This window comes from Larus michahellis, chromosome 1 (assembly GCF_964199755.1).
Source record: "Larus michahellis chromosome 1, bLarMic1.1, whole genome shotgun sequence".
In the NCBI taxonomy this organism is placed as follows: Eukaryota; Metazoa; Chordata; class Aves; order Charadriiformes; family Laridae; genus Larus; species Larus michahellis.
In genome coordinates this window covers 143097-155005 of record NC_133896.1, presented here as the reverse complement: position 1 = coordinate 155005, position 11909 = coordinate 143097, and the positions used below count along the sequence as shown (strand labels likewise).

Here is an 11909-nt window from a genome sequence, read left to right as displayed (position 1 = left end):
GGACATACAGCGATCACCAGGGGAGATTTGGCCTTTCACGTCTTAGCCCTGCACATGCAAACCGCAGCTCTGCAATCTCCCTGCGAAGCCTGACCTGGCTTTCAGAGATTGTACAATTCTGTTTTCCTCTCATGCTCCACAAGGAGCTTCCTGTTCAGCCAAGCTGGCTTTCTGCCCCATTTGCTTGGCTTTCAACACAGTGGAATTGCCTGCTCCGGTTCTTCTAAAAGGTGCTTCTTAAAGATTAACCAGCACTCGCTGACTCCTAAGCCCAGATTCCCAGGGGACACTCCTAAGTATCTCCCTGAGTAGCTTAAAGTTTGCTCTCTTGAAATCCAGGGTGGCAACTCTGCTGACCTTTTTTTCTCATTACACTGAAAATTTTAAACTCAACTATTTCACGATCAGTATGGCCAAGACAGCCGCCTGCCATCACATCTCCCATGAGCCCTTCTCTATTCACAAACAGCAAGTCTAGGAGCCCATCTTTCCTAGTTGGCTCATTGAGTACTTGTGACAAGAAGTTATCTTCCACAAACTTCAGGAATTTCCCAGACTTGCTTGTCACAGCAGCATGGAATTCCCAGTTGATGTCTAGGAAGTTGAAATCTCCCATAAGGACAAGGGTTGCTGATTTCTCCTAATTGCCTACAAAATAACTCATCAGTGCTATCATCCTGGCTGGGCAATCAATAGTAGATGTCCACTGTCTACTACCCAACATCTGCTTTGTTTTCCATCCCCCTTGTCTTCACCCAGAGGCTCTCAACCACACCATCCATAACTGTAAGGGCTGTAAGTCAAATCTCTCCCTTATGTATAGTGCAGCTCCTCCCCTTCGCCTGCTCCTCCCGTAGCCCTCCATCCCAGCACTCTAGTCGTGGGACACGTTCCACCAAGTCCCAGTAATACCAATGATATTGGAGCTCCGGGAACTGACCAATGCTTCCAGTTGTTCATCCTCTTTGTTTCTCATACTGTGTGTCTTGGTGTGCAAGCATTTCAGATGTACTCCTCATCCCTCAGTGCTCCCTGGACCACTGGAGTAAATGCTCCCATTATTATTGCCACCCTCAGGCGATGCCATGCCAACCCCTGGCTAACCTTCAGCTCTCTTTCCCCTGTTGATTCTAATTTAAATCCCTGTCAATGAGTTCCACCAGTTTAAAAGAAAAGATGCATTTCCCGCATTGGGACAGGTGGATCCCGTCAGGCCCCAGCATACCTTGTGTTTTTAAAGACTCTCCCATGGTTATAAAAAACAAAGTTCTGGTGGAGGCACCAGTTCTGGAGGCAGGTATCAATGTCTTGAGCACACCTGTTTCTTCCAGTGTCTCTTCCCATTGCTGGGAGGATTGAGGAAAACACTACCTGTGCCCCCAAAGCCCTGAAATCTCTTTTGATCAACCTTAGACTTCTTGTTGCAACATCATCAGTACCCACATGAAAGAGGCGGAGTGGGTAATAGTCCAAAGGCTTTACTAAGCTCATCAGTCATCGGTGATATCCCTGATTCGGGCCCCAGGGGGGCAGCAAACTTCCTTGAAAAGAGGGTCTGGTCTGCAAACGGGTGCCTCCGTTCTGCTCAGGAGGGCATAACCTACAACCATAACTCACTGTTGTTTCTTCTCAGCACTGGTCTTAATGCAGCTCTTGTTGCAAGGAGTCGGTTGATTTGACCTTGGTGAGAGTAGTTGCAGAGGTTCCTCCTATTCTATCTCATCATGTGCTTTGTCTACCATACCCAGAGCCTCACACCTATCCACCTTCCCCCTGGCACGGACACATCCTGGGCCGGTCTCAGTAGTGGACATGCTGAATTGGCTTGTGTAGTGGAGATGGCAGAGCACAGCTCCATCGGAATCTGCTTCTCAGAATCTATTGGAGATAGATCAAAACCACTAGGCAGGACAGGTCCACCAAATAGAGAAGAAATAAAAAGTTAAAATGTTTGAAACAGGAAACATCAGCTAAAACGCCACATCTTCATTAGGTCAAATCACAAAGCTGTTAGGTCAGACTATGATTCTCAGATCAGGAGTTCCTTCTGAGGTTTTATTTTATTTATTCATATATTTAATCTAAGCTGTAACTGTTCTACCTGAAGGTATAAAATACCTGAATGTCTCTGAACCAGCAGAAGCTTGGCTTATTTCAGTTCAGGAAAACTTGCATCATGGGCTTTGAGGAAACATACTTTGCTTATAATTCTTGCTCCTATTAAATACAGTGGAAACATTATCTGTGGTCTAACAACACCCCATTACTAGCTTTTGTTATAAAGGTGGTGGTGGATTGTAGCAGTGAATATGGACAGAGCCGCCTGTTCTTCGCTCCAGCAAGTTGGAAGAGGACAGGATGTTTTAACTAGTCTTATCTAAGTTAGTAACACGTTTCCAGCTTGCTGTTGCTAACTCCTTTGTCTTTCCTGGGGTTGCACAACTCTAACAGGGTGCAGTATTCAGTCAAATGTGCCTAAATGCAAAGAAAAGTAAACCCAAGCAGATCTTGTTTTATTGGAATTGCTTTCACTATTAAAGTGCTATTTCCTCTTTTGTCATTGCAGCAAAAGCTGAAAAAGGCTGAGAGGCGAGATGAGGAAAAAGGTCATCTCCACAGGCATTCAAATAATATAAAGAAATAGAGCGTATGCAATCAACATACAAGGAAGCGTATACAAAGGTGACCCACGGTCCCATGGTGGTCCTGTAAAAGGTATGATACAGCAGCACCATACCTTGAAGAGATCTGACATTTACATGACACCATTATACAAATTCCATCTGAAAAATAATCTTTATTCTATATACAGCAGCACATCCCCCAGGAAGGTATAGGCAAAGTATTTGGTCACTGAATTTTATATAGTTGAGGAAGTCCACACGGATCATCAAGGGTAGTGCACAAATGGATATATAGTGCCAATGTTCTGGACCTGCCAGTTATTTTTAGCTACCATAATAAAATCAATCCATCCTCAAACGGGCTTTGTTCACTGCTACAGCATCTTAGTTTACCAGCAACATCAAAAGAACTACCCCTTTCCCATGGGAAAAATGTGACTGTTAACACACTAGCAAGAAGCAAATACCATCCTTCTGGCAAGTACTCTGAACAGAACCACCACTTGGTCTCTGACAGGGAACTCGACTCATTCAGCATTCTCCCTTTGGAAGACAGCAGTCTCAATTCCAGGACGTATTCAGGAATTCTTTAGAAAACACATATATCCTATAAGATCAAGTCCATTTGCATCAGTTTGCTTTAGATTCAAACAAGTCCAGTGACCAGCACTAACTTTCTACAACAGGCTTTTCCTAAAGCAGAGATGCCAGAAGTTTTCAGAACTCTATTCCCTTCCTCAGTGTAGGGGGGGAACAGTTTACTTCTGGAGCTTCTGCCTTTGATGTGGGCCCACATACCACATGATGAAACTCTTCAACACAGCCTGTACACGTTTGATCTTGTGACAAGGGTTCAGTGGATGAGAACGCAGGAGCACGGCTGCTCTCATTTCAAGAGGTATGCAAGCACCTTCCACGGTGAGAGGTGCACGAATGCTATAAGCAGCAAGGTTATTAACTTAGAGCTAAAAAGTTTCTTGCTTCCTATTCCTTTTCAATAACTAAATTACTGACATTATTTTACAGCTTGTCAGGGCAGACATATGACTGTTTTTAAATGGAATGCTCAGCAGGTCCAGACATACTAATTTTGGCCTTCCTTCAACAGGAGATGCAACTGAGCAGAGAACACGATTTTGAAATTCAATTCATGTTCCTTAAAGTGTCTAAAACTTCCTTAGGATATGGCATTTCAAACAGCACTGAGCCACAGAGCGAATCTAAGGGATGGAAGAAAGGAAGAAACTTCTCTTTCTTGTATCTAACTACAGGGTTTCCCCAACCCAATTCACTGATTCAGTGGGGAAGATCCTGCAGTTCCTAGAAGTGTTGAAGTACTGCAGGAACTCAAGAATTTTTTTCTTATTCCTACCACTGCATGATACTATACAAAATGAGTGGTGCTTCCTCCAGGTACATGAACAGATGCTGTCCTTGAGGCTTGTAGCATGAGGACCCTGGCTCAGAAAATGTACCACTCGTTTAAAAACACTGAAGGAATGGCAGATGTCTGGGAAACAGATTCCAGGCATCAGCACTGGCTGCTGTGTACTTGCCAGCAAGCGACCTAGGTGCAAGTTGCTGGGGGCAGCTGCTCCTTAAGGGCCAATTTGGAAAAAGAAGGCAGCTGGGTGACGTGCTGCCCTGTTGATAGGGAATGCAGGCCCAGGGATTACACAGAGGGCTGTGGCTCAAGAGGCGGCTGTTATTGCTGTTCATAGGTGGCCTGTAAAACACAGGAAGAGCAGGACGTGGACAGCAAGCAGATACATGGCCACTAGCATAGGCAAGTGCGTCCGGGATCGGAAGAGAGAGCGTAACAGGCGTCGCAGTCCAAGGATATTCCGAGTCTGGAAGAGTAAAAGAGAGACCAGTCAGTACCAGGAATGGGTATGTCCAGCTGCCTTCATCCAGAGCTCTCCTGACCATGAAGTTAAGTTTAAGCTAATGAGCATCAACCTTCCCAAACCCGTTCCACTGTCAGATTCGGCCTCTAGAGCTGATCCTCAGTGAAATATTCCCCTTCCCCTGCTCTCTGCAGGTTTCTTATGAACCAGCTCTCTCCAATTCTGCTTGAGAAAGGGCAACAGACTGCAGAACATATCCCTCTAACATTTGGTCCCTACAAATTTCCAGCCCTTTCAAGTGAAATATAAACAAATGGATCAACAGTACTTTTCTGCTAGAGCCTTGAGCTACTAAGAATCCTTATTCAATCTCTAGCCTAGAAGAAGAAAATTATTATTTATTTGTTGCATTCTTTCACCCTTGCAGCTGAAAGGGCTTCTGAAGCTGTTGAACAAGCTGCTGTAGAGTGACCTTACTCTACAGGGGCTCTTCCAGGAGTCCTCAGACAATGTAACATCTACTAGAAAAGTTCCAATAGAAAGAAAAAACTGTCTATTCTATAACAAACCCCAAGCATGAGCACAGAGCAGCATCCGGTTACGGCTCCTGCCGTAATTCTGGTGATGCTCCTCTTGAGACCACCACCCCCAACTCTTCAGCAGGGCTTCACGGTTAGCAAAACAGGACAGGTGACTGCCAGGCTGTCCTTCAGTACAGTGAAAACGCAGCTTCCAGCCTGACTGATGCAGCTTTGAAAGATGACGAGTAGGGAAAAACTGAGGTGGCTGCTAAACAAAAGGGTAGACTCTCCAGACATTGCAGATGGCTAGGTTCAGTAACACGTACACTTCTTATGCATGAGATTACACACTGTTTGCACAGGCTTTGCCTGTTTGCTCCCCACTGAGGCCTTGAATATTCCACAAGGAACCTGGGACCACCTTTTAGGCACAAACAATGCTGCTCTACAGTTTTAGTGACCTCTGAAATTTAGTCTGCTTATGCAGACTGTAGCACGGTCGCGATCAGAACAACATGTGGCTTCTGGCGTGGAAAACAGAGGAAGATAAGAGCAGAAACCCACACAGGCACGAACAGATTTACATGTGCCTACAGAAGGATTTAGCTCCTATAGGTTCACAGTTTTCAGTTCGCATTTTCTTGTATCAGCCAGGGCTCACATCTTTGAGATGTGAGCATCTTTGAGCTACGAATGTAAAGTCTTACTTTGCTGAAATTATTATCCATGGAGTCAATCAGCAAGGAATGCTCGTGACCTGGAGTCATATCAATGCTAGCATTTAAGGAAGACGTCCACTCACTTGACTGCAACCTGTCACAAAAAAACACGAAATTAAATTAAGTTTCTTATGATGCCCCAAACCCAACACTGTAGACAAGCTTAGGAAAGGACGTATTTCTGCAAAAAGTAATGAACCATTGCAAACAAGCTATGGCCTCACTTGACAAGAACTGGTTTCATTTGTACAAAGGTGGTGCCTCCTGAGCTCAAGCTGAGCAGGAGGACTGGGTGATCCAACTAGCAGTGATCCTCCTTCCTCCACCAGGAGGCTGGTGAAACCGTTACAGCGTAGGCATATTGTGCTCTCTATACAAATTATACTTGCTCAGTGCCAGCCACTTCCTGCGCCTGCAGTCAGAGAAAAGTAAAACTTCCATACTGCGTGATATGCAGATTACCATTCCTCTCCAGTAGAGAGAACAACTCGGCTGCTGGCAGTGGAGTCCCTTCTTACCTAATTTATATCCTGTCACTTCAAAACTCATGACTTTTTTGGTGCTGTTTTTTTCCTTTCATCTTTCAGGAATTTAGAACTCTCTAACTTAACTGAGGTCTTTGTGTTAACAGGGTCTTTCAAGTGAAATTTCATAGCGTGTAACTTGAAAGAAGCCAGGGCAAATGATTTAAGTGTATATTTTAAATTCTATGAAATTATTCTAGAAGCCAGCTCTGGTCTCAATAGTACTGGTTCTTCCTAAGTATTTTCTAGTGACAGATATTCAAGATTGATAAGATACTATTAAAGGATGAAATGCGGAAATAGTACCGTCAAATCTTTGGGCTATCATTAGTTAGTGAAGTGAAATCAGTTGTAGGAGGCTTCCATAGACTTTAATGCTACAGAAGGCACTACAGTTGTCTGAGTTGTGTAGCAATTACCAGGGAACTCCATCCAGAGCATTATTTTTTGGCTAAATTGGCATGTGTGTAAGAAGAAAGCCATTGTTTTCATGTAAGAAACTCCAATAGTGAGGTTTATTTTAACTACAAGAAATGCACAGCACAAGTGCCTAGAATCAAGTTATGTGATAAAACCCACTTTTATAGTCAATGAGAAGAAACAGGCATTTCTAACATGCAACTCACTGCATCCTAATCCTAACATCTAGTCTAGCTCAGCCTCCTTTTCTCTGCTGACTATAAGGACATCTGTCAAGTAACCTGAAAGACACAGTGCATTGGGTATAAATGGCAAGGTTTTGGTAACAGGGAGTTGCAAGGGAGAGCTGTGTGGCAGGAGGCAATGAAATGTCCTGTACCAGTCACGATTGGTTCCAGCTGGCTGGCAATGAATGATCACAGAATGGTAGGGGTTGGAAGGGACCTCTGGAGATCATCTGACCAGCCCCCCTCACAAAGCAGGGTCACCCAGAGCAGGACGGACAGGAACGCATTCGGGCGGGTTTGGAATATCTCCAGAGAAGGAGACTCTGCAGCCTCTCTGGGCAGCCTGCGCCAGGGCTCTGGTACCCTCCCAGTAAAGAAGTTTTTCCTCATGTTGAGACGGAATTTCCGGTGTTCCAGCTTGTGCCCGTTGCCCCTTGTCCCGTCACCAGGCACCACTGAGAAGAGTCTGACCCCATCCTCTTGACACCCGCCCTTTAGCTATTGATGAGCACTGATGAGATCCTCTCTCAGTCTTCTCTTCTCCAGGCCGAACAGCACCAGGTCTCTCAGCCTTTCCTCATAAGAGAGATGGTCCAGTCCCTTGATCATCTTCGTAGCCTCCGCTGGACTCTCTCCAGCAGTTCCCTGTCCTTCTTGAACTGGGGGGCCCAGGACTGGACACAGTGCTCCAGATGTGGCCTCCCCAGGGCAGAGCAGAGGGGGAGGATGACCTCCCGCGACCTGGTGGCCACACTCTTTTTTAATGCGCCCCAGGAGACCATTGGCTTTCTTGGCCACAAGGGCACATTGCTGCCTCATGGTCAATTTGTCATCTGCCAGGACTCCAAGGTCTCTCTCTGCAGAGCTGCTTTCCAGCAGTGATTCCTCACTGTCTGCCAAAACTACAATCAGAGGAGGATATTGTGCCTCTGCTCAAACATATTTAATAAAGGGTGGTAGCTGCTAGGGGAAGGAGGAAATGAGCAAGAAACAAGGCGCAGCGGAGAGAAATAACTACATACTGACCCCAGCCTCCTACGCGGCCCTTTGCCTCACCAAAGGGACTGAGTGTAATGTGCGGTGTAAACAATAGGACTGGATACTAGCAACAAAGGAGGAGAGGTGTCTGGACTGAAACTGAGCCTGGGAAAGGCAGTGGGAAGTGTTTTCCCTAAGTGTTTAGTTGTTTCTTAATACCCAAATTAAGTAGAAGTTTGTTAATTGGCAATACATTAAAACTGAGTGACATTCTTTGAGTCAAGACTGTTTTGCCCATGACAGACAGATGCTTACTGAGGAGACAAATCCCCTGGAAGTATGGAAGCTCCTCTTCTGCCTTCACCCAATTCCCAGTCTCCAAATTATATTTTCCAGCAGTTAATTTAATTCATTGAGAAAGCTGGCATCTCATTTCTAGTCAGAATTTGTCTTAATGTCTAGTCAGTTGTCTCATTCTATCTCTGTCTGCAATTGAAGGATAGATAGCCTGAACATCAGGAAACTCTTTCTTACTGTAAGAGTGTCTGAGCACCAGCACAGGTTGCCTAGGGAGGTTGTGAAGTCTTCAGCCTTGGAGAGATTCAAAAGCCATCTGGACATGGTCCTGGGCAACCAGCTCTACATAGCCCTGCTTGAGCATTGGACCAGATGACCTCCAGAGGTCCCTTCCAATCTCGACCATTCTGTGATAGACATGGTAGAGTTGTTTCTGTGCCCCCAGTGACATTTGACAGAAGGATGTAATGAAGTGCAGATGAACACAGAGCTAGGATCACCATACTTTTAGGCTGATACTGCCTGTTTGCTCAAGCTCCCTCACCTCCTGATCTGATCCTGTGCAGCAGCCAGTGCCTCCTCTACAGCAAGACGACGGTCTCGTTCTTCTTCCAGTTGCTCCTCTAAATACCTCAGATCCTGCTTTGTGTTGCTATGCAAGTGTTCCGTTTCAGACAACCTGTCAGAAAATAACCAAGCGTGTGTCAAAAAAGGGTTAATTCATGGACTATTCTGTTTCTGTTGTACTCACTGATGCAGTACATGAACAGACTCCAATTCCCTTCCACTTTACACAGAAGACTTAGTCATCTTTTATTAATATTTAATAAGTCACCTCTTATTAATAAAGAGAAGCTAAATCTCTTGAAGCTTCTGTGTCACATCAGGAAGGAGTTCCTTGGCCCTGTCATCCATGGCCCCACCTTCTGAAAGTTATTTTGAAAGGGTATGAGGAATCGTGTGCTAGATCTTAATTCCAGAAGGTTACAAGGAGTCGTGTGCTAGGTCTCAATTCCAGACACACTCAGCATAACAGCCTTAAGACCAGGACCACTAATATACTTAAGCAGTTACTGAGGACCCAGCCCATCAAATCAAAGATGCTAGATTGGCTGGTGATGGTCAACTGGAATTGCTGCTGCATGTCATCTCTTCATTTTTTGAAGTTCAATCCAAAGAGATAACTAATGACAGCTGTCAAGGGCACGTAACAGTTCCTCTACTTCCACAAGGTCCTAGTGTGGAACTGAGTTTCTCCAACACTCTGACAGAGAGCAACAGAAATAGGCTCATCACTAGCCTAAACACCTCCATCAGGACTAACATCCTCACCCCTGTTTTCTCAGGCTTTCTTTACCTCAGCTGTAACTCCTGCAATTCTGGTGTGTAACTGCCTCTCTGAGGCTCATTCTTTTCTTGGGGTGCTCCTGGAGCAGCATCTGTTGCAAACATCTCCTGAAAGAAAGCATGAATGTATGGCAGATACAATACTGCTCAGTTAGTGGAACCATCTGCAATAAGCTTTTCCCTCCCTGGCACCAAGATGACCATCCTTACCAAGCCCTTGTCTGCAGACTGCAGCTCCTGGAGCTGTCTCTCAAGCACCAAGCAGCGGTTCAGAACCTCGCTGTAGTGCTGATGGCTCTCACAAATGTTCCGACTGCTACCGCGCAGCTGGAGGGAGAGGGCGTTTTTCTCCTCAAAGACCTGAGAGAGCTGAGAAGACAATACAACTGCTAGGTAAAGAAATCGTATTTTTGTGAAAGCAAAATTGTTCTCTGTGTAAATGAGGGTAAGACTTCTATTAAGAACATGGGAACTGACATGCTGCATGTTACTAAGGTCCAAAGACCAGTGATAATCTCCACTGTAGCTTGTGGCTAAGGTTTCCAGAACAGGAGTCCCAAAACATCAACACGACATACAGAATAACACTCTTCCAAAACAAGGTTTCTAAAGTGCTGAGATTGACCTAAACCTTTCAGAAATATCGTCAGTAAGTTATGATTTTATGTTCTTGCTTTCTCCTTGAATGCAACTCTTTCTGAAGACTGCCAAATTCTGAATCTTCCATTTCAATGTGGGAATCGAACTGCTTGTCATTTTGCACTAAGACATAGAAACTTTTTCAAGATCACAGGCAGCACTGAAGATCACAAGCGTGCCTTCCAAAGGAGCGACTGCCTTCAGGAGTCTAGAAAGCAGGAAGCTAGAAAGAACTCCTGACAACAGAAGTGGAACCTGGAAACAACTTTCTTCACATAATCTCGCTCTCTGGTCCCTTTGTCTGGTCTCCTTCTCTCTTCCGTCCCCCCCATCCTTCCCCCATTGTCCCTCCCAGTCTGTTCTCTCTCTCTCCCCCTTCTCTCCTCTCTTTCTTTCCTCCCCTCCCCCTGTCCTCCTCTGTCCTCTTCCCTCCTCCTTTCTCCCTCTGGCAACTTTAGAAATAGAGCACTAAAATTCAGTGGCAGAAAAGTTGCTCATTCAGACACTACTGTCACTGATCCTCCTGAATGTGATCTATACATGGCCTGGAATATCCCTCTGGTCCCTTCAGGTCAGCTGTTTCGGTTCTGACCTCTCCCAGGCTCTTGCCCACCCCCAACCTACTCACTGCAGCGAGAGCAGAGCGAGAAACAGAGAAGGCCTTAATGCTGTGCAAGCACTGTTCAGCAACAGCTAATACATTGGTGTGTTGTCAACACTGCTTTAGTCACAGATCTATTACACAGCACCCTGGGGGCTGCTATGAAGAAAATTAACTCCATCCTAGCCAGCTCCAGTACACAGAGCTTTTAACATCATCACTCACAGTATTCACATTTGGTAACTAAGGAGAAAAGGAGCTGGGGGTGCTGGTGGATGGCCAGCTTAACATGAGCCAGCAGCGTGCCCAGGTGGCCAAGAAGGCCAACAGCGTTCTGGCTTGTATCAGGAATAGCGTGGCCAGCAGGAGCAGGGAAGTGATGGTGCCTCTGTACCCGGCACTGGTGAGGCCTCACCTCGAGTGCTGTGTTCAGTTCTGGGCCCCTCTGTACAAGAGGGACATTGAGGTGCTGGAGCGTGTCCAGAGGAGAGCTACCAGGCTGGTGAGGGCTCTGGAGACCAGGGCATACGAGGAGAGGCCGAAGGAGCTGGGCATGTTTAGCTTGGAGAAGAGGAGGCTGAGGGGAGACCTCATTGCCCTCTACAGCCACCTGAAAGGAGGGTGGAGAGAGGTGGGTGTTGGCCTCTTCTCCCAGGGGAATAACGACAGGACCAGAGGAAATGGGCTGAAGCTGCAGCAGGGGAGGTTTAGATTAGAGATTAGGAAGAATTACTCTACTGAAAGGGTGGTCAGGCACTGGAACAGCCTGCCCAGGGAGGCGGCTGAGTCACCATCCCTAGAGGTGTTTAAGAAACGTGTAGATTTGGCACTTCAGGGCATGCTCTGAAGTGCAGAGATTGTAGCAGGTTTTTTGTGTGTGTATGGTTGGACTCGATGACCTCAAAGGTCCTTTCCAACCATGAAGATTCTATGATTCTACGAACTAGACAAATTAACTGCTACATAGTCAAAAATTATCCGGACCACTAGATTTAAAGGCAATGACCAATGGCTTGACAGCCAGCAATGCACAGAATAATCCTGGGGCCTACCTGGAGCACACATTGGTCAACATTGACAGCAACAGAAGTTCTAACACAGAGTATAGCATCACCAAATTTGCAGCCAATATTGAACGTTGGGGAGTGGCTGATATGACAAAGAT

At 45.8% G+C, this 11909-nt stretch overlaps 1 protein-coding gene across 11 annotated transcripts in view; it reads right to left on the bottom strand.

Moving 5' to 3' along the window:
* Positions 1-2782: 2782 nt before the first annotated feature.
* The window catches only part of GOLGB1 (golgin B1), a 76381-nt gene continuing 67254 nt past the window's right edge, over positions 2783-11909 (bottom strand). For all 11 annotated transcript variants that reach the window (XM_074573040.1, XM_074573041.1, XM_074573048.1 and 8 more), the window contains 5 exons: positions 9715-9873; positions 9515-9612; positions 8702-8836; positions 5700-5805; positions 2783-4474 (listed from right to left, as the gene is read on the bottom strand). In XM_074573040.1, the coding sequence (XP_074429141.1) occupies positions 4340-4474; positions 5700-5805; positions 8702-8836; positions 9515-9612; positions 9715-9873 (633 nt within the window). In that variant the 3' untranslated portion in view covers positions 2783-4339. The remainder of the gene's footprint in view (positions 4475-5699; positions 5806-8701; positions 8837-9514; positions 9613-9714; positions 9874-11909) is intronic.